The sequence below is a fragment of the Ovis canadensis genome, chromosome 14, assembly GCF_042477335.2.
Source record: "Ovis canadensis isolate MfBH-ARS-UI-01 breed Bighorn chromosome 14, ARS-UI_OviCan_v2, whole genome shotgun sequence".
In the NCBI taxonomy this organism is placed as follows: Eukaryota; Metazoa; Chordata; class Mammalia; order Artiodactyla; family Bovidae; genus Ovis; species Ovis canadensis.
The window spans coordinates 48,260,189-48,282,186 of NC_091258.1; the positions used below are offsets into that span (position 1 = coordinate 48,260,189).

At 46.7% G+C, this 21,998-nt stretch overlaps 2 protein-coding genes and 1 long non-coding RNA gene across 5 annotated transcripts in view; 1 reads left to right on the plus strand and 2 right to left on the minus strand.

Moving 5' to 3' along the window:
* Nucleotides 1–709, minus strand: part of ATP6V0D1 (ATPase H+ transporting V0 subunit d1) — a 38,103-nt gene extending 37,394 nt beyond the window's left edge. Inside the window, exon 1 of the mRNA XM_069549972.1 lies at nucleotides 360–709. Within this exon, the coding sequence (XP_069406073.1) occupies nucleotides 360–489 (130 nt within the window). The 5' untranslated portion in view covers nucleotides 490–709. The remainder of the gene's footprint in view (nucleotides 1–359) is intronic.
* LOC138418566 (uncharacterized) lies at nucleotides 646–15,504 on the plus strand. 2 transcript variants are annotated; one of them, XR_011248628.1, is made up of 5 exons: nucleotides 659–1,162; nucleotides 2,820–2,915; nucleotides 7,047–7,306; nucleotides 7,638–7,821; nucleotides 14,660–15,504. It is a non-coding gene; the product is annotated as an uncharacterized lncRNA (long non-coding RNA). The 2 variants fall into 2 exon arrangements; XR_011248627.1 differs by lacking the exon at nucleotides 2,820–2,915 and having other exon boundaries at nucleotides 646–1,162.
* Nucleotides 1,308–10,683, minus strand: AGRP (agouti related neuropeptide). Of its 2 annotated transcripts, none has more exons than XM_069549973.1 (4): nucleotides 2,229–3,030; nucleotides 1,982–2,114; nucleotides 1,733–1,824; nucleotides 1,308–1,543 (listed from the first exon to the last, which is right to left on the minus strand). In XM_069549973.1, the coding sequence occupies exons 1-4, from the start codon at nucleotides 2,271–2,273 to the stop codon at nucleotides 1,361–1,363; spliced, it is 453 nt and encodes a 150-aa protein (XP_069406074.1). In that variant the 5' UTR covers nucleotides 2,274–3,030; the 3' UTR covers nucleotides 1,308–1,360. The 2 variants fall into 2 exon arrangements, with proteins under 2 accessions (XP_069406074.1, XP_069406075.1); XM_069549974.1 differs by lacking the exon at nucleotides 2,229–3,030 and adding an exon at nucleotides 10,600–10,683 and having other exon boundaries at nucleotides 1,336–1,543.
* Nucleotides 15,505–21,998: the final 6,494 nt, after the last annotated feature.

A 21,998-nucleotide genomic window follows, 5' to 3' on the forward strand; every position in this document is an offset into this window, starting at 1 on the left:
GACTTGTAAGAGCACATCTCGCAGCAACTAACCACTCCCAAGAGGCCCTCTCTTCCAAACTACACGTCCGGCAAAACGGGGAAAGAAGTGGCCCCAGCAGAGGCGAACCACTGCGATTCTTAATTAAAGCTTCGTTTGCGTTTGGGCCTTCACGGAGCTGCAACTGGAGGTACATTCCCTTCCGGCGCACCCATCAGCTCCCGGATTCCCAGCAGGCCTTTCAGGCCCAGAGCCGGCTCCCCGACCTCTCAGGCCCTTCGAGCACCCCCAGATTCCCCTCCCAGACCTCAGAACTTTCAGGCCCGGTTCAATCTCCTTGCCGGCCTTTCGAGGCCCAGCAGCCCGGCCCCGCGGCTCACCCTCGAGCGTCTCGCACTGCACCAGGTTGAGGTAGTCCGCCTGGCTGAGCACCCCAGCCTTCAGGCCGCGCACCAGTCCCTCCAAATAGCCATTGTCCACGTTGAAGTAAAGCTCCGGGAAGAAAGACATGGCTGCGGCGGGTCGGCTGGACCGTAGGGCCGGGACCGGCCGGCACGCAGCACAACTCTTAAGATCAGCTGACGCGGCGCCCGCAGCGGGCTGTCAAGCGCGTCAGGTGACGCGCAAGCGGCTCACGTGACCACGACGGGGCGGGGCTCCGCTTCCAGACGATTTCGGCGCAGAACGCTTGCGCAGGTGTAGGCTGGGGCCTGCCCTCTGGCGCCTGCGCGCTGAGGGGAGGCGGGGGCGGCCCTCCTGCTCCCTGGAGGGAGAGGCTTGGAATGTTCCAGGCCAGCCGCTTGGTGGCGCCCGTGAAGCGGGGGATTCGATTGGGTCTTCGCTCTACATTTCCTGAGTCTGGTACACCCTGGTGCTGTGGCCGCCCTAGAAGTAAAGATGGGAGTGGGCGGCCCCTCTTTTGCTTGGAAATATTCCAGACTGTTGAGCCATCATTCCTCTGAGAGGGACTGAGGTCCGGTGAGGGCCAGGCTTCGCTAGGGGTCACGCGTCGAGTTAGCCGCAGGCAGGCCCTGGAGTCGGAGACTTGTTAGCATGCTGAGAAGTACAACCCCTCTGCCGCCCTGTGCCCCCCTTTCCCGCATTTATCGTCAAAGATTCTCAAGAGCAGGAGCGCGGCCCTTCTGTTTCTCCCAGCGGTGCCTGGCGCTCTAAGAGCTCGCATGTAAGTGACTCGTGATGGGATAACGCAGGCCCTGGAGTAAGGGGGTGTGTGTGTGGTGTCGTGGCTTAGAGGAACCTTCGCCCCTGCCGTGACCTCCCCCACCTCCGACGGCGGTCACGTTCGAAATAACGCCACAACCCTGGGATTGGTTCCATCCTTTTATTGGTGCCCCCCAGCCCCGACCCTGACGTCGACCAGCTAGGTGCGGCTGCAGGGGTTCGTGGTGGTACCCAGCTTGCGGCAGTAGCAGAAGGCGTTGAAGAAACGGCAATAGCACGTGGCGCACGGGTCGCAGCAGGGTACCTGGTGTCCCAGACAGGATTCATGCAGCCTTACGCAGCGACGTGGGGAGCGTGGCTTGCGTCCTTCCGGATCTAGCACCTGCAGGGTTTGGGGAAGATGGGCCTCCAAAGGCAGGTTCAGGGACCTGCCCTGATCAAGTTAGGAGATGAGTGGAGCATGGGGAGGGATGGTCTGCAGTGTTGCCCCAGGTGAGAGGGTCAAGTAGAGATAGAGGTTGACGCCCCCCATTTAAAGACTGTGGCCACAACCCTTGCCCTGAGCAGTTACCTCTGCTAAGGCTTTGGCCTCTGCCTCCTGCAGCAGTGCCTCTTCGGCCTGTTCCTCCGTTATCCGCTTCAGCGACGGCTGCAGGCTTAGGCCTGGGACAGGTAATGTGAGGGCAGAAACCCCCCATGCACAAGACACTGCCTCCCAGGCCTGGGATTGGGGAGGGGGAAAGAGGCTAATACAAGGCAGAACAATTTGTGACCAGAGGGTGTCCAGGCCCCACCTAGCCCCATCACTGCCCACACTGACCTTGGAGCTCTAGGAATAAGGCTTCGTCAGGCCTTCCGACGCCCTCCAGGGGAGCGGGGCCCATTTGGGCCCCCTGCATGGTGGGCATTGCCAGCAGCAGGGCACAGCTCAGCAGTACTGCAGTCAGCATGGCCTGGCTCAGCGGGAAAACCCACCACTTAGTCCCTCTTCATCCCTGGAGCACCCTTTAGGTGCCCTATCCCAGACCTCTAGAGAGTAGGAGTCTCAGCCCAACCTGAGGACTTACCTCTGCTTGCTGGATCCTCGCTTCAGGAATTGCTGACCATTCCATGTCCCCTGTTTATATGGCAGGATCTAATGAAGGGCCCACACGTGACTGCTTCCTGCAGCCAGGGTATGAGGGGCCCTCCCCAGAGGGTGGGGGCACAATTTAGGCCTCTGTCACTGGAACCAGGGCTCTACAAGAGGGGTGCCCATCTCCAATTTGGAGTGAGGTTTCCGGGAGCCCATCAAAATTTGGGAACAAGATAGGGTGCCCAGGGCCCCCAAATTTCTGCAGGACAGGGACCTGGGGGATGGGTAGGCTGGAGTTATTAGCAGTAACAAGGCAGGCAGCCCTGAACGCTTAATTTAATTTGTGGCCCCGGAGATGGTCATTCAGACCCTATGCATGGCGTGTTTCCTTTGCTTCCAGGAACTTGGGTCAAGGGCATTGAAAGGGGGGTGATGGGCCAGTGGCCAAAGCTGGGTGGGGTTGGGGTGCAGACCCAGACCCTGGGTTTTGGAGAGGAGTAAGGAGGGGAAAAGACCACTTAGCCGAAAGCAGGCCCTCTACCTCCCTCTCTGGATCTATCTCTGCTCCCCCTTCTTCCTCCAGGCTGCTCCAGGATCCCACCCCTGCTCCTACCCCCACACCATTTTCTGCTTGCGGTTCCTGGAAACCAAGGTGACTGAACGGACTGTTCCTCCCCAGGTGGGCGAGCAGCTTCAAAGTAAAAAGCTTTCAGACCGCCTGCTTCATTAGTGCTAATGGCTGCTCCTTTCCGCCTTGTGTTGTCAGACTTTTGCCCATGCCTGGTCGCATCAGCATGAGGCGAGTGTGAGGCCTGCCCTTTCATAGAGATGGTGGGACACACAGGACTTCCTGCCTCAGGCTCCCCCCACCACCACCTCCCCAAAGGGCACTTTATCACACACTTGCCAGTTGGGGAAAGGGATGCAGGCTGAATCAGCTTCCAGGACTTGATATACAGCCTGAGCTGACCTAAGGCAGCTGTTGGGGCTTGCAGCCCAGGTTCACATGGGCTATTTTGACTAGGGCGAGGCCTAAGGAACTCCTTGTACAAAGTGGTTGAAAACCATAGGTTATCATCTGGAGCTCAGTGGCTGTCTTCACTTGGGTATGTGGACACAGGGTATTGGCCTCAGGGACTGCCCAGGTCCCAGGTTAGGTCCGATAGGGAAGACAGTCAAGAAAAACAACCATCGAAACATAGTGGAGGGACATCCCTGGTGATCCAGTGGTTAAGACTCCATGCTCCCAGGGCAGGGGACTTGGGTTTGATCTCTGGTCAGGGAACTAAAATACCACATGCCACACAGCATGAAAGTGAAAGGGAAGTGGCTCAGTCATGTCCAACTCTTTGCTTCCCAATGGGCTGTAGTCTACCAGATTCCTCCGTCCAGGGGATTTTCCAGGCAAGAGTACTGGAGTGGGTTGCCATTTCCTTCTCTAGGGGGTCTTCCCAACCCAAGGATCGAACCCAGGTCTCCCACATTCCAGGCAGACGCTTTACCATCTGAGCCACCAGGGAAGCCATACCACACAGCATCTCCCCTCCACCAAAAAAATACAAAAACAGAATGCCTGGAGAAATATAAACACTGGATATTTAAAGATATTAAAGAATAATTGTTAACTTTTTTACTTGTGATGATGGTACTGTACTCATTATTTAAAGCATTGTTCTGTTTTAAAGAAAAATAATGTTTTTAATGATAAAATGATGTGAAATATGAGGTTTGCTTCAAAATAATCTGAGGTGGGGGAATAGCAGGAGGTGATATAGATGAAACAAAATTTTTGGTGGAGTTGGTAATTGTTGAAGGTGGCTGATGAGTACATAGGCTTAATTATCCTGATACTGCTGCTTTTGTACATATTTCGTATTTTCCATAATAAACATTTGCTGATGCCCTTTCCCACCCCATCCTCCTCCTGCCCTCAGCTCAGTTTCACCCAGCCACCCTCCTACCACTGAATTGGCCCAAAGCATGATCTGTGGGTTTCTTGTTACAGCTCTATATCTCCATTTATATCTATGTATATCTATGACTTGCGCATCAGTATTTAAAGTTAATATTCCATTGGCTTATTAACTTACTTATTGTAAGTTTTACAAAATAATCGTTCTTTGGTTTGATCTTTCAAATTTTGTTACAATTAAGTTCCTGCCTTTCTATCACTTTCTATTTTCATAGTGTTTGTTGATCCTTACATTTGTCTTTCTTCCTGATAAACAGAGTTGCCTACACCTAGTAGTCTACAAAGGCTCCTTGGAAGCCCTTTCCATCTGCTAAATACCAACACTGCATGAGTGATTTTTCAGGTCTGGAATTGGCCTGATGTTCCCAAGACAAGGCTTTCTGGCAGAAGGACTTTCAGAAATGTGTGACATGTCCCGGATGGAGGATTTGGGAGACCTGGGGAGATACAGAGCCTGCTTCGTGAGGCTGGGGACGGACCCCAGGCATCGGGACTCTGGCTTCAAGGAGGAGGAAGGGGACAATGTGAATGCGCTGTGCCAGATATCAAATGTGGGGACAAAGAGGGATGCTTGAACCCTGCATGCCTCCTCTTTTTCCTCCAGCAATTTAGTCCTCAGCCCAGGGGTGCTGTTCCTGCATTATCCTGCAGGGAGCAGCAGAGCATCCACTGGCACTCTTAATCCAGCTTTATCCAGATCCCCAGATCCCCAACTGGAACACTTCCCCCGCTCCCGCCCCTGAAGTATACTTGACATAATGTGTTAGTTTCTGGAGTACAGCAAAATGGATCAGTTATACCTATATATCTTCTTTTTCATATTCTTTTCCATTATGGTTCATTACAGGATATTGACTATAATTCCCTATACTATACAATACAATAGGACCGTGTTGTCTGTCCATTCTGTATATCATGGTCTGTATCTACTGGTCCGAGACTCACAGTCTAACCCCTCCTGCCCCCCACTCAGCAACCACAAGTCTGCTCTCTGTGTCTGGAAGTCTGCTCCTATTCTGCAGATGCATTCATTTGTGTCATATTTTAGATTCCACATTTAAGTGATGTTTACATGGTATTGTTTTTTCTCTTTCTGACTTTCTTCATTTAGTGTGATAATCTCTAGGTCTATCCATGTAGCTGCAAATGGCATTATTTTGTTCTTTTTTACAACTGAGTAATATTCCATTGTGTATGTATGCTACATCTTTATCTCATTTTTCAGTGGACGTTTAGGTTGTTTCCATGTCTTAGTTATTAGGAATCAGTTCAGTTCAGTCGCTCAGTTGTGTCCGACTCTTTGGGACCCTATGAATTGCAGCACGCCAGGCCTCCTTGTCCATCACCAACTCCTGGAGTTCACTCAGACTCACGTCCATCGAGTCAGTGATGCCATCCAGCCACCTCATCCTCTGTCGTCCCCTTCTCCTCCTGCCCCCAATCCCTCCCAGCATCAGAGTCTTTTCCAATGACTCTTTGCTTGAGGTGGCCAAAGTACTGGAGTTTCAGCTTTAGCATCATTCCTTCCAGAGAAATCCCACGGCTGATCTCCTTCAGAATGGACTGGTTGGATCTCCTTGCAGTCCAAGGGACTCTCAAGAGTTTTCTCCAACACCACAGTTCAAAAGCATCAATTCTTCGGCACTCAGCCTTCTTCACAGTCCAACTCTCACATCCACACATGACCACTGGAAAAACCATAGCCTTGACTAGACGGACCTTTGTTGGCAAAGTAATGTCTCTGCTTTTGAATATGCTATCTAGGTTGGTCATAACTTTTCTTCCAAGGAGTAAGCGTCTTTTAATTTCATGGCTGCAGTCACCATCTGCAGTGATTTTGGAGCCCCCAAAAATTAAGTCTGACACTGTTTCCATTATTTCCCCATCTATTTCCCTTGAAGTGATGGGACCAGATGCCATGATCTTCGTTTTCTGAATGTTGAGTTTTAGGCCAACTTTTTCACTCTCCACTTACACTTTCATCAAGAGGCTTTTTAGTTCCTCTTCACTTTCTGCCATAAGGGTGGTGTCATCTGCATAGCTGAGGTTATTGATATTTCTCCCGGCAATCTTGATTCCAGCTTGTGTTTCTTCCAGTCCAGCGTTTCTCATGATGTACTCTGCATATAAGTTAAATAAGCAGGGTGACAGTATACAGCCTTGACGTACTCCGTTTCATATTTGGAACCAGTCTGTTGTTCCATGTCCAGTTCTAACTGCTGCTTCCTGACCTGCATACAGATTTCTCAAGAGGCAGGTCAGGTGGTCTGGTATTCCCATCTCTTTCAGAATTTTCCACAGTTTATTGTGGTACCTCACTATAATTTTGATTTGCATTTCTCTTATAATTAGCAGTGTTGAGCATCTTTTCATGCGTGTGTTGGCCATCTGTATGTCTTTGGAGAGACGTATATGTAGATATTCCAGGCTGGTGTCTCTTGAGCCCTCATCTGAGGGGTGTCCCACTGTGATCATGTGCCCCTAGGTGGGAGAGTTGTGTTTGTTGCACAAAAACCAGTGCTTGCCATTCTCCCATTCATTTGTGAACTGTTTGAGTGCATGCTTCATGACCAGCATTGTGCCAAGGCATCTAGACTTCAAGTCTAGGTCAGACACTGTGATGACCTGAAGCTCCTGATTCTGCGGTCAACCAAACTTCATGGAATTTCCTATTGCCATGAGAGTGTAGGCTGAGGTCAAGCCAGGGAGAGCAGGGCATGGTGCACTGCCAGCTTTTGGATAGAACACCCCTTCCCCTGACTGTAAGAGGGCTCAGGCCCAGAGACACTCCTTCCCCCTCAGACCTTGCTCTAACTCACTCTTCCTCTCCCCACACAGGCCTCCCCTTCCATGCAGATGGTGGGGCCTTAATTGGAGGCCCGCAGAACAGCTGAGCTGTGGCTGGAGTGCTCAGATGAAACTTCCGAAAAGGCCCAAGGAAGACAGATAGGACCAGCCAATCTGACTCACAGCATGTGACTTGCAGTTTGGATGCATGGGCCCCTCCAAGGTGGCAAAGGGCATTCTCAGTTCCAGTTTCAGCCCCTTCTGAAGACATCTGCAAACCCCAGTATCCAAATATTCAGACACCCAGAGAGGTAACCAGTCCCTCCTCCTCCCTGCTAGGTCCTACTTTTCTGGGTGAAATCTTCAGTCTCTGGAGATGTTGCAGGATCCTACCTTCTGCCTCAGATTATCCCTGCCCTCAATGTGTCCAAAGCAGTACACCAGCCCCCACACTCCCAAGAAATCTACCAAAATGGTAGAGAGCTTGTTCCGTTCCAGGTGATAAGACGACCCTTGAGTACAGCAAAGTTTCTGGGGAGTGAAACTGAGTCCTCAGCAACCCTCCTCAGTGGCATGGCACTATTGGACTAGGGAGGGGGCACTTGGGATGTCTCCTGAATTGTTTCTATTTCACCCCCATAGAATGGAGCACCCTGACTCTGTGAGGATGTTTAGTGGCTTAGCTGCAGCCCTAGGAGCAAAGGTGATTGCACAACAGGAACCGCTGGACTGTCTGGAAATGATTCTCGACCTAGCAACTGCTCTTTCTGCTCAAGACCCAGGGATCCACCTACCTGCTCACCTCTGCCACTCATGTTCTATGCAGGTAAGAGCAGAGGCTGCAGGAAATCTGGGCATAGGCAGAAAGATGTAGCCTAGGGTAGTGGGCACAGAGGCATGACAGTACCTGGCTTGATAGGTTCAAAGTGAGCCCAAGATCAGCTCAAGAAAGCAGAGAGAGCTGCAGCTGCTCCCAGAGTTCCGTGGACTCACTCTTTTCTGCAATTACCTCTCCTCATCCCCTCTGCCTCCAGCTACAGAGAAGGTCTAGGAGGTATAGGTATGGGAGCTGGGAGGGGATTGAGTCCTGTTGGGGAGCAGTCATCGGGCTGTTGGATGGAAAGGATAACCTTCCAGCTGAAACCAGACCCCCTGGGGAACATCTCACCCAGGCAGCAAGCCCTTGCCTGGTATGGGGGGAAGAGCTCATAGGCTGACCCCCACGAGCAGCCCCACTGGTCACCACTTCCCAATTTTGCTTCTGTAGGCCCTGCATTAACTGTTTCCACAAAGCCCTGGGTAGGGATCCTCCTCCCAGCTCTGGCCAAAGGCAGACATTGTGTCAGAACCTGTCATAGAGGCAAGTTTTCCTCCTGGCCTCATCCGTTTAACTGCTAAGGTTTATCTAATGTCCCATAGCAAGACTCCCATTCCATGTACTCTCAGTGGAACATGGAACTTCCCAGGTGGCACTAGTGGTAAAGAACCTGTCTGCCAGTGCAGGAGACAGAGGAAACACAGTTTTGATCCCTGGCCTGGGAAGATCCCCTGAAGAAGGGCATGGCAACCCACTCCAGTATTCTTGCCTGGAGAATTCCATGGACAGAGGAGCCTGGCGGGCTACAGTCCGTGAGATCACAAAGAATGGGACACAACTGAAGCGACTTAGCATGCACGGAGAACATGGAACTAAACATTATCATCCCAGTTTTACAGATCAGAAAGCTTTAAGTGACTTGGCTTTGATTACTCAGCTAAAGAAGGGCTAGCCTGCCTTTCCTTCTTTCTCTCATGGCCCAGGGTATGTTTTAGAGCTAGAGAAGAGGCCTGGTTATTCCGTGTGTGTGCTCGTGCCAGGGCAGGCTCAACCCTAAGGTGTCTCTCCACACGCATCTGCTTGTGGGAACTTTCACTCCCCTACCGAACTGCCAGAAGTGCAAAGACGAAAGCAAGCCAGCCACTGCAGTGGGCTAGGTTGGCTGCCAGAGCTGTGCTGAGTGTCCTTTACTCTCAGTCACATTTCTAAGTAACTCATGAATCAAAGGAGAAATCACAGAAGAAACTAGAAATGTTTCAAATTGAATGATAATGAAAAACAGCGTATCAAAACTTATGGGAATGGACTCCCCTGGCGATCCAGGGGCTAAGACTCGCTGCCCCCGAAGCAGGAGGCCTAGGTTCGATCCCTGGTCAGAGAACTAGATCGCACATGCCGCAACTAAAGATCAAAGATACTGCATGCCACAACTAAGACCTGGCACAGCCAAATAAAAAATACTAAAAATTTCTTTAAAAACTTATGGGAAGCATCTAAAGCAATGCATATTTAAGTAGATTTACTAGAAAAGAAGACTGGTTGAAAATTAATTACATAAGCTTTTTCAAGTGGGGGAAAGATACTCTCAATAAACAGTGTGGGAACAAGTAACTGTTTTACCTGTACCTTTACCTGCCTTCACAAAAATTAATTTGAGATAGATCATCAATATAATTGTGAGGGAAAACAAATAAAGATTCTAGAAAAAATAGAATACCTTCATAACCTTGGAGTAGGCAAAGATTTCTTAAACAGGACAAAGTACTAACCATCAAAAGCTAATAAATTCGACTTCATAAAAACTAAGAACTTCGGTCATTAATTAAAGATAATTAAGAAAGTAAAAAGATAAGCCACAAACTGGGAAAAGATCATTACAATGAATGCATATACTCAAAATATGACTCAAAGAATTCCATAGTCATTAAAGAAAAAGGACTTGAACAGACCCTTCACAATAGAGGATTTCCAAATGGCCGACAACCATATGGAAAGGTGCTCAACATCACTAGAGAAATGTAATTCATAGAGAAATCAGAATTAAAACCACAGTGAGATACTGCTATATACTGACTCAGTTCAGTTCAGTTCAGTCGCTCAGTCATGTCCGACTCTTTGCGACCCCATGAAATGCAGCACACCAGGCCTCCCTGTCCATCACCAACTCCTGGAGTTCACTCAAACTCAGGTCCATCGAGTCGGTGATGCCATCCAGCCATCTCATCCTCTGTTGTCCCCTTCTCCTCCTGTCCCTAGTCCCTCCCAGCATCAGAGTCTTTTCCAATGAGTCAACTTTTCGCATGAGGTGGCCAAAGTATTGGAGTTTCAGCTTTAGCATGAGTCCTTCCATTGAACACCAAGGGCTGATCTCCTTTAGAATGGACTGGTTGGATCTCCTTGCAGTCCAAGGGACTCTCAAGAGTTTTCTCCAACACCACAGTTCAAAAGCATCAATTCTTTGGCACTCAGCCTTCTTCACAGTCCAACTCTCACATCCATACATGACCACTAGAAAAACCATAGCCTTGACTAGACGGACCTTTGTTGGCAAAGTAATGTCTCTGCTTTTGAATATGCTATCTAGGTTGGTCATAACTTTCCTTCCAAGGGGTTTCCTTCTTTTAATTTCATGACTGCAGTCACCATCTGCAGTGATTTTGGAGCCCCCCAAAATAAAGTGACACTGTTTCCACTGTTTCCCCATCTAGTGATGGGACCAGATGCCATGATCTTAGTTTTCTGAATGTTGAGCTTTAAGCCAACCTTTCACTCTCCTCTTTCACTTACATGAAGAGATTCTTTAGTTCCTCTTCACTTTCTGCCACAAGGGTGGTGTCATCTGCATACCTGAGGTTATTGATGTTTCTCCCGGCAATCTTGATTCCAGCTTGTGCTTCTTCCAGATTGGCTAAAATTTAAAAGATTGACAGTACCAGGCATTGGCAAGGATATGAAATAACTAGAACTGGTAAGAGGCAAATAAGAAAACTGTCATATAGCACAGAGAATATAGCCAATATTTTATAATAACTTTAAATTGAGTGTAATATGTAAAAATATTGAATCACTATGTTGTACACCTGAAATGAATATAACATTGTAAATCAACTATACGTTAATTTTTAAAAATCTATTATAAGCCACTCCCTACCTGTGGGAATATAAACTTCCTGAGACAAGTACTGAATTCTTGACAAATCTGTTATTACAGGTTACAAGTTGAGTTTTCTGATCATGCAGGTAACTACTAGGAAGGCTTAGCAGGCCATGCATGGGTACTAATCCTCCTAGCCAGTATTGCTTGTCAATGTTAAATACTACTATGTACATGTATATGTGTACAGGATACCATTAGAATTCACTGTATGTGCAACCTTTCAGTTAATACAGTTTGGTTAGCGGTGATCTTAATAACTTAATTCAAAAGGAATCAACATAATCACTGTTTTTTGTGTATGTGAATGCGCTCAGTGGTGTCTAACTCTTTGCGACCCCATGGACTATATCCCACCAGGCCGCTCTGTCCTTGGAACTTTCCAGGCAAGAATATTGGAGTGGGTTGCCATGCCCTCCTCCAGGGGATCTTCCCGAACCAGGGATCAAACCTGCCTCTCTTGTGTCTCCTGCATTGGCAGGCAGATTCTTTACCACTGAACCACCTGGGAAGCTCCAGTATCACTGTTGGGCAACCATAACTCCCAACACCAAACTTTCTCAACTGTTCTATTTAAAAATCTCAGAGGGAGAGGATACTGAACATGCTTTTATTTAATCAGGATTAATGAAATTATACCTTTTAATTAAGCTAAATTGGTAGTTTAAAATTCTATATTAAATTTGTTAACCATAAGCTATATTGTGAAATAGAGTCATATTTTGTTTCATATTTAATGGCATTTGTTTGACATAATAGGGTTTAATATTTGTAAGGTCTCATATGAATTACTTTTCTGCCTGCACCCTTTAGAAAAAATTGTGAAAGCCACAATATCAGTAATCTTCATAAGGTTCACTTCAGTTCAGTTCAGTCTCTCAGTCGTGTCCGACTCTTTGTGACCTCATGGACTGCAGCAAGCCAGGCTTCCTTGTCCATCACCAACTCCTGGAGTTTACGCAAACTCATGTCCATCGAGTTGGTGATGCCATCCAACCATCTCATCCTCTGTTGTTCCCTTCTCCTCCTGCCTTCAATCTTGCCCAGTATCAGGATCTTTTCCAAGGAGTCGGTTCTTCATATCAGGTGACCAAAGTATTGGACCTTCAACTTCTGCATCAGTCCTTCCAATGAATATTCAGGACTGATTTTCTTTAGAATGGACTGGATGGATCTCCTTGCAGTCCAAGGGACTCTCAAGAGTCTTCTCCAACACCACAGTTCAAAAGCATCAGTTCTTTGGCACTCAGCTTTCTTCACGGTACAACTCTCACATCCATCCATGACTACTGGAAAAAAACATAGCTTTGACTAGATGGACCTTTGTTGGCAAAGTAATATCTCTGCTTTTTAATATGCTATCTAGATTGGTCATAGCTTTTCTTCCAAGGAGCAAGTGTCTGTTAATTTCATGACTGCAGTCACCATCTGCAGTGATTTTGGAGCCCGAAAAAGTAGTCTCTCACTGTTTCCATTATTTCCCCATCTATTTGCCATGAAATGATGGGACCAGATGCTATGATCTTAGTTTTTTGAATGTTGAGTTTTAAGCCACCTTTTTCACTCTCTTCTTTGACTTTCATCAAGAGGCTCTTTAGTTCTTCTTTGCTTTCTGCTGTAAAGGTGGTGTCATCTGTGTATCTGAGGTTACTGATATTTCTCCTGGCAATATTGATTCCAGCTTATGCTTCATCCAGCCTGGCATTTCTCATGATGTACTCTGCATATAAGTTAAATAAGCAGGGTGACAGTATACAGCCTTGATGTACTTGTTTCCCGATTTGGAACCAGTCTGTTCCATGTCCAGTTCCAAACTGGAACCATGTTTGGTTGCTTCTTGACCTGCATACAGATTTCTCAGGAGGCAGGTCAGGTGGTCTGGTATTCCCATCTCTTGAAGAATTTTCCAGTTTGTTGTGATCCACACCATCAAAGGCTTTGGTTTAGTCAATAAAGCAGAAATAGGTGTTTTTCTGGAACTCTCTTGGTTTCTCAAGATCCAACAGACGTTGGCAATTTGATCTCTGGTTCCTCTGCCTTTTCTAAATCCAGCTTGAACATCTGGAAGTTCACAGTTCATGTACTGTTGAAGCCTGGCTTGGAGAATTTTGAGCATTACTTTGCCAGCATGTGAGATAAGGGCAATTGTGCAATAGTTTGAACATTCTTTGGCATTGCCTTTCTTTGGGATGGGAATGAAAACTGACCTTTTCCAGTCCTGTGGCCAGTGCTGAATTTTCCAAATTTGCTGGCATATTGAGTACAGCACTTTCACAGCAATATCTTTTAGGATTTGAAATAGCTCAATTGGAATTTCATCACCTCCACTAGCTTTGTTTGTAGTGATGCTTCCTAAGGCTCACTTGACTTCGCATTCCAGGATGTGGCTCTGGGTGAGTGATCACACCATCGTGGTTATCTGGATCATGAAGAACTTTTTTGTATAGTTCTTCTGTGTATTCTTGCCACCTCTTCTTAATATATTCTGCCTCTGTTTAGTCCACACCATTTCTGTCCTTACCTCCGTAAGGTTATCTTCACTCAATGCTGGGCAGAGAACATGAAAAAAGAAAACTGTGGTGTTTACTACAGCTGACCTTCCACCTAGCAAGTTTACTGCTTGATACATGCCCAAGAGAAATCAGTGTAATGTTTACTAGAAGATATGTATATACAGTGTTCTTAGCAACTTTATTCACAATAGATTAAAAACAAAGAACAATCCAAATATCCATCAACAGGAAAATGGATAAATAATGGTCTGTTCATACATCTGAAAACTACACAGCAATAAAAGTGAATGAACTGCTGTACACAACACAGAGGAATCTCACATACATAAGGTTGAATGAAAGGTGTCAGCCACAGAAGGGTGAATATGGTATGATTCTATTTACAGTCATTCAAAGCCATAAACCATAATAAATGGTGATACAGCTCCATAGTGGTTAACTTGGGGCATTTTGGACGGAGCGAGGGAAACTAGGAAGACTTCCACAGTGCTGGAAATGTTTTCTGTCTGGGTGGTAGTCACATGGGTTTCCTTTTCACTGTGGGTTCTTCCCACACTTTGGACTTTCACATGATTCTTACTCATACTTGAACCTCTCTCATTGCACCTCTCCTCAAAGCAGCTTGTGTTGTTTGAAAAGTTCTTCACACCTTAGACCAGAAATCACCCCATGGAGGTGGTAGCAGTGGGTGCCAGGAGAAAAAGGGTACCTAGTATGTGGGTCAGTGCTGAAAACTGTTTCCCCAGCTTGTTGTCCTTATGTGTGTTTGTCTTATCTCTTGTGACACTTGTTTTCTTCCCTGTCCCTGGGGAAATCTTCAAGTTATAGACTTGTAGGATTTGCAGATTTTACAGTGTGTTTCTACTTCTAGTTTTGTCTGTAGCTTATTTCTCCTGGGGAAAAGATAATAATTTCCTAAAATCTATACGAATGTGAAGAAAAGCAGTATTTTCCTAGTTATCACTGATTTTTTTTTATAGTATAGGAAAAAATGATATCAATGAGATGACAGCAGTTGTAATGAACAGAAAGCTTGGTTCAAACTGTCCTAAGTTATAATGTATTGGCTTATGTAATTGAACACTCCAGAAATGGAGCTGGTTTCAGTTGAATGTTGACACAGTGCCTTTTGATTATTTTTTTTAATGGGTCATTTTATTTATTTATTTGGCTTCACTAGGTCTTAGTTCTGGCATGCAGAATCTTCAGTCTTTATTGCAGCATGTGGGATCTTATTTGCAGTATGTGAACTCTGCATCCTGAAAGGAAGAAGGTAAAGAGTAACCTCAGTACAGCTTTTGCAGTTGTTTATCACAGGAATGCTAATGGGCCCTGGAGTTTCCAGCTTCACAACCCCCGGCCTCCTCTGAGCCATACCCTCAGCTTCCTGCCTCCAGCCTCGAGGGGCTCAGCTCATGCCTGCCCTTCAGTTTTCTTCTTCCTGGAAACTAAGGCCTCTCAGTGACCTCAGCTAGGGCCTGCTTCCTGGGGTCAGCAAGGGGAACTGCTGGCTCTCGGGGCCTTCCCCTTATCCAGGGGAGACAGGAAGAGGGCCTGAGGATTCTCTATTGGGTGAGAGTCAGCCTCCCCAGGCCATCACTGCTCTTCAGAAAGGTTAAGCCAACTTGCGCCGCTGCCTGGACACCATGCTTGGGTAGGTGGGGTGTGGAGCGCAGCACCTTCTATCTTGTGAGCTACATCATCATCCAATTTCAGTGTCATAAATAGCACAGCAACCTCATCTTATGAGCCCCCTGATATGATGCAGTAATCGTCACACTAGTATTCTTACCAGCATGGTTTACCACGAATCTGATCTTGAGGAAGTAATCAGTTAAATCCAGAATACTATATCCAGTGCTAAAGCTGGCTTCGACTCTTACAAAAAGTAATCAGACAAAAAGGCCAAGTGTAGGGCAGAGAATACTCTTCTATATTAAAAGAGACTAAAGAGACTTCACCACCAAATATGTAAACCTTGCCTCCTGAACGGAAATAAAAATGCTACAAGGGACATTCTTGAGACCAGTGACTGAATGGCTGTTGATTTCCTTGAATGTAATGGTGGTGCTCTGATGGTGTAAAGGGGCTCTCTTAGCCTCAACATTTTGGGGCCAAATAATTCTCTCTTCTGGGAGTTTAGCAGCATTTCTGGTCCCTGGCCACTAGGTGTCAGGAGCACCAAACCCGTTCAGGTGCAACAGGCTGAAAAGTTAGAGATGTTTTAGGATTAGCTAGGAATAAAATTTCCCCAGGTGGTGCAGTGGTGAACAATCTGGCTGCCAGTGCAGAAGACTTGGGTTCCATCCCTGGGTCGGGAAGATTTCGGAGGAGGAAATGGCAGCCTACTCCAGTGTCCTTGCCTGGGAAATTCCATGGACAGAGGAACCTGGCGGGCCTACATTTCATGGGGTCACAAAGATCAGACACAGCTGAGCACACAGGAATGAAGGTTGCCTCTCGTCATGAAAAATACTTTAAGATGGTTAAATGGGGAATTTTAAGTTACGTGAATTTTTTTCTGAGTTTAAAAAAATGTAAATCAAAAAATGCCTCTGGTCCAGTGGTTAAGACTCTATGCTCCCAGTGCAGGGGGCACAGGTTCAGTCCCTGGTTGGGGCACTAAGATCCCGCATCCCGCATGCTGCCTGGTACAGCCAACAGCCAAAAGGTCTCCATTTGACTTTGTCAGCTATCCCCTGGGGGACAGAATCACCCCTGGCTGAAACCACTGGTGCAGAGAGTACACTGCTGGAGGGGGTGGGGGTGGGGCAGGAGGGAATGCAGGCCAAAGGACTGGGTAGGGAAATACCTTATTTGTAACTAACTTTCAAATTGCAAGTGCAGTAAAATGTTAACCATTGGCAACACTAGGTTACAGGTGTATGTGCTGTTATTTGACTATTCTGTCAACTTTCTATAGACTGATTTAAAAAAAAAAGAAAAGAAAAGAATTCAACTTGGAATTTTTTGTTTACAACATCCCAAGGGAGCCCTGACAGGTGTCAGCTGCACAGCTTTCTTTCAGGTATCGTTCTTACGAGTGCCTGCATTGGGTGAGCTGCTTCATGTTCTTCATCCTCCGAGGGAGGACTCTTTCCTTATCTCTCTCACTCCCTTGCTCGCTCCCTCCATCTTTCCTGCTCTATCTCACTCCCAGATTCCTTGAACATACTGACCTGTCTGTGCTACACACTTACCCATGGAAGGAATAGCATCCTGTGACCCATTACACACTCAGCCTGGTGCTGAGGCTGGGCTCTGTCAGTTCCTTGGTAGTGAGTGTTCTCTCCTGTGGTCACTTTAAAACACAGTCATGAAATTCTTTAGTATTGTTCCATCTAGAGATGGGGGTCTATGACCCGTCTCCTTGAATATGGACTCCACAGCTGCCTAACCGATAGAATATGGTGGAAAAGACACTGTATTAGTTTCCAGATCTAGACCTTAGAAAACTAGCATCTGCCCTTTCCTGTCTCCTCTGAGATGTTGCTGCTGGAACCCAGCTGCCGTGCTGTAAGGAAGCCCAGGCCACCCCATGGAGAGGCACCTGGAGGGGAGCAGCATAAAGCGCGCACATGAAGGCCCTGTGAGGGAGTCCTCGTGGACATGGATCCTCCTGCCCCAGCTGTGTGTGTGTTGGGAGGATGGGGTGCAGGACGCAGAGATGAACTGTCCCCACTGAGTTCGGCTCATTTTGTAGATTCATGAGCAAACTACATGCTTGCGGTGTTTTGAAGTTACTAATGTCAGGAGTGGTTTGTTTGCAGTGATAGGTAACTGATGCATCCCCTACTGGGGGTGGAGGGGGCGGAAGGGGCCAGCTTGCTCTCCCCACAGCTGGGTCCTAGATCAGTGCTTGTTCCTTCAACAAGTACCTATTGAGTGGCCACCAAGTACTGGACACTGTACCAGAGGGTGAGGAGTTAGCAGTGAATGAGGTGGGCCTCATACCAGGCCACCTACCCTGCCTGGTGGGCACAGCTCAGGCACAGAAATGAGATGACTGTAGCCTCAGCCTGAGAAAGGGGGAGGGAGAACTGTCTGTCGTGGTGAGGGGGCGGCGGGTATGTTATTTTTAAGCTGAGACCTGACTCTGGAAAAGGAGTCACCCATGCAGAGAAGCAGAGAAAGGGCAGATGGAGTACCATGTACCTGTTCTGGCTAAGGTCGCCAGATGTGGCAAATAAATAAAAATTTAACATCCAGTTAAATTTGAATTTCATGTAAACAGCGAATCATTTTTTAGTGTATATATACGTGTGTGTGCGCACCCCATGCAATATTGGGGACATTCTGAAAAGTTGTTGATTATTTATTTGAAATTCAGGTTTACCTGGGAGTCTTGTATTTTATCTGGCAACCGTAGTTCTAGGGGAAAAGGAGAGGAGGAAAAAAAACGCTCCTGATTTCAAGGGACAGTTCCGAAAGCCGGATGTAGCACACCGGCAAACAGCACCCAGAGGCATGAGAGAGAAAGGTGAGTAGGAGCAAAGTCACGAAAGCTCAGCCTGCTGAGGTCCGTTGTGAGTTGCGCCCTGAAGCAGCAGGGAGCGGTGGGAGGGTTTAGCGCAGGGGAGACACAGTGAGCTTGCAGGCTGCTGTGTGAGGGGTGGGAGCCTGTAGCGGGAAACCAAGAGAAGGGGTCTCTTGCCCTACAGCCCCTCCTCTGCGTTGCTGCCATGAAGCCATGAGCACTGGGAGACGAGTCTCCCCACTTTATTATTTTTTTTTTCTACAATGTGTTTTGAGCCATAGATTTCCCTTAACCACTGCCCCAGGATATTCCACAAGTTTTGATATGTTTAGGTTTTATATCGCTTCATTCAGCATATTTTCTAATTTCCCTTGATATGCCTCTGACCTATGAATTCTTTATGTGTGTTGTATGATTTCCAAGTATTTGAGATTTTTCCATGTATCTCATTGTCATTATTTTCATTCCCTTCCACTGTGGGCAGAGGACATACTTGGCACATTCTTTGAATTTTATGAATATCGTTTGGTGGGTGAACATATGGTCTATCATGGTGAAGGTAGCACGTTTGCTGGAAAAGAAAGTGACTGCTGCAGCTGTTGAGTTTCGTGCTTGTAAATGTCACTTCTAGTCAGGGTGGTTGACAGTGTTCTTCTGCTCTTCTATGTGTTTCCTTATTATTTAGTCCAGAGCTGTTCTGTGCTTTGATGGCGGGGGGTGTAAAAAGCTTCAGTGATTGTTATAGTTTAGCCTAGTCCTTCCTTGTTTTGGTCAGTTTTTTTCTTTGAATGTTTCAAAGCTCTGTTGCTACACACACATGCATGTATGATTTTTATGATTGTATCCATAGGGAGTTCCCTGTGTAGCTTGGGTAACACTTACCCCCTTAAAGCCCACCGTGTCTGATAGCATTACCACCACCACAGCTTTCCTAGGCTCATTGCCAGCTTAACATATCTTTATCCATTCTTAACTTTCACCTGATTTGTGTCTTTATATTTAAAGTGAGTATTATAGACAGCATATGTTAATAGTTGGGTCTTTTCTGTTCACTGGAGGAGCTCTGCCCTTTAATTGGTATTTTAGTACATTTACATCTAATCATTACACACATTATTGATATGGTTGACTTAGTTCCAGGATTTTACTACTTGCTTTCTGGTTTTCCTCTGTTTTTATGCCTCTGTTCCTGTTTGGATTGTGGAGGAAGAATATACCATTTTTGGCACTCTATTCCAATCATTTATCAGGTGATGTGCTAATTTTGTGTGATTTTTTAAAATTTATGTATTTATTTACTTTTAAACATTTATTTATTTGACTGTGCCAGGTCTTAGTTGTGGCATGTGGTATCTAGTTCCCTGACCTGGGATCGAAGCTGGGTCCTGTGCATTGAGAGCACGGAGTCTTAGCCACTAGTCCACCAGGGAAGTCCCTTTGAGTGATTTTCAGAACTGGAACGAACTCTGCAGCAGGTCCAAGGCTACAGTATGAGCAGTCCTGCCACTTCGTCAAACAATCCAGTAGAGTCCATTGAAGAGGAAGATGCTATAGGGAGCCTTGGGCAAGCCCCAGCAGCATTAGAAGAGTAATTGCTGACCTTGGAATTGACTGAGTTCACAACTGTGGGTGGTCATGTGACCATGTGGCTAGAACGGCCTGTCATGAACCGGGTGCTGGCAGACCCACAGAATCATTAGGTTGGTCAGGCCAGGCATCCAGTCCATCATTATTTAGATGTTGTATATCCCAGATCAAGCTTAGGCAGATCCAAATAGTATAACTGATCTCTATAAACAGATGGCTCAAACACCAGTGTTGCCTAACACTGTTGCCCTGCTGCCTCTTGCATCATCTCACACCCATACATTATGTGGGGTATCCAGAAAATGGCTAATAGAAGGGGAGAAGCCCCAAACTTGGTTCAAGGACACATTATCTTGGTATGAAGGAGACAAACTGAAAATGAACTGCTCTTCCATTACACCCCCAGCTGTGAGAGGAAGTGTCCCTGGTGGAGAAAATTTTGAGCAGTGCACATAGCCAGAGGTGAAAGCAAGAGCTGCTTCATGGGCCTGAGAGCTGTTTTGTCACAGCCTGCTTGAAAGGGTCCCACAGTTGTTTAATGGTCTGCTATCGCCATCTTGAAATTCATAATTGTTCTGAGTAATGTGCTCTGCACTTTTATTTTGCCCTGAATCCCACAAAATAGGTCCTGGGTGAAAGGTTCCAAGACAAGTGCAGAACAGAGGACCCATAGAAGATGACTGCCTGGATCTGTATGTTCTATGATACCCGTGTGTGTGTGTGTGTGTGTGTATGCATAGCAGAATGCTACTTGTTAGGTCCTCAAAAATGGTGACTGTTGTTACCCTCTGTTGTTGATGATGACTATGATGAAGATGGTAAGAGTTATTGGACTCCTCCAGCATTGTTCTTCAGACTTCATTTAAGCCTGATTAACTTACTATCCATGAGCCATCCCTCTGTTTTGCTTCACTGAAATGAAAACAGTGAAAAAATGCAAAGCATTTTTTATTCAAGCGGTGCCTTTGACCCTCAGGAACTTAACACAAACGCATACCTAGGCTTTCAAACACCCACTAAGGTTTTTACACACTCTTCATTTAACCCGCATCCAAACAGTTGCATCAACAGTCCCTAAAATCCCATCCCACCCCCCCACCCTGCTGCCACAGAGTCTCTCAGAATTCACATAGTGAATGGGTGAGTGTGGGTGATGTCTGTACGATTCCGCCAGTTCGGTCTGAAAATTCCTGCCAGGGACAGCTGGTGAGCAACCCTATCATTTTCATTTGAAAATTTCTATCACAAATTAGAAATTATGCCTGTGTATGATTTCTAGTGCCTAAGAAAGATGAGAAGGCTTGGCATCTTGAAAGGGCACTAGATATATTTCTATAGTTTTCTAGATTTCCAGGGAGAGCCAGAGGTTGTAATTATGTGAAAGCTTAGCAAGGAAACAGAGGTGATTCTGTGCCCTTGTGGAGTTTAGGGATCCGAAAACTCTGAAAACGCCTTAAGGTGAGCCACTGGGGATACAAGGGCCCTGGTTTAAGGAGGGCTGCCTATGTCAAGGGGAAAACCAGCAATTCCACCACCACTCATGATACAACATATCTGGGGGTTTAGAGTTTAAAAGCCAGGGCCAAGAGAGGGTGGGCAGAAAGGACAGTGTCACCTGCTCCTTTCACATTTCCTACAAGAAAGAAAGCCCGGTGGAGACTCCTGGCTCAGTAAATGAGTCACTGGCTTTATAAGCCAAGAGAGATGGAAGACAGACTCCAGGAAACAAGCAAGGAGGAGGCTTGGAGAAGGTTTTCAGCTTCAGTATGAAGCTGTCAAGTCCCTATGCTCTTGTGGGAACTGGAGAAAAACAACAGTGAGACAGTGAGAAAGACTAGAGAAATAGCAAGGGACCAGACAGGGCTCAAATGAGAGCCTGTGCATTGGGGCAGTTTAGAATGACTGATGAAAGGAACTGGGCAAATTATCCAGGCAGCTTTAGAGAGGGAGAAAATCCCCCAGTGTTTCAAGGCCCCGCAGCCAGTCCTAATCCAACAACCCACAGCCACTGAGCAAGTCATCGCACTTGTGCCAGGCGACAGGAGGAAGATTCAAAGTGTGAGCCACTGTGCCGAGCCTCAAAGGCTTCTTGACACCTAGGATAGGATTGTTCAGACACATTGAAGGTCAGGCTAAATTTCAGGCAGAGGCCTGGATTGGAGAGAGCAGGACTCTTTGGAAGAAATGAATGGAGAGCAGTTTGGAGAACAGAAGCACAAGAAAAGACTGGATGGATCCTTTCTCTTTTCTCATTTTGCATTATTTGTTTGCTTAGCCAATTTAGGGAGGTACATCTCCTAAGTGCCAAGCAGTATATTTGACACTTTGTTTATTTTCTGAGAGATTCAATTCGCCAGTGTTTACTGAGCTCCCTGAGGAAGTGAGCTGGGCCCAGGCACGGAGCAGGCAGAGGGCACAGCAAGAGCGAAGGCCCAGAGATGGAACCCAGAGAAAA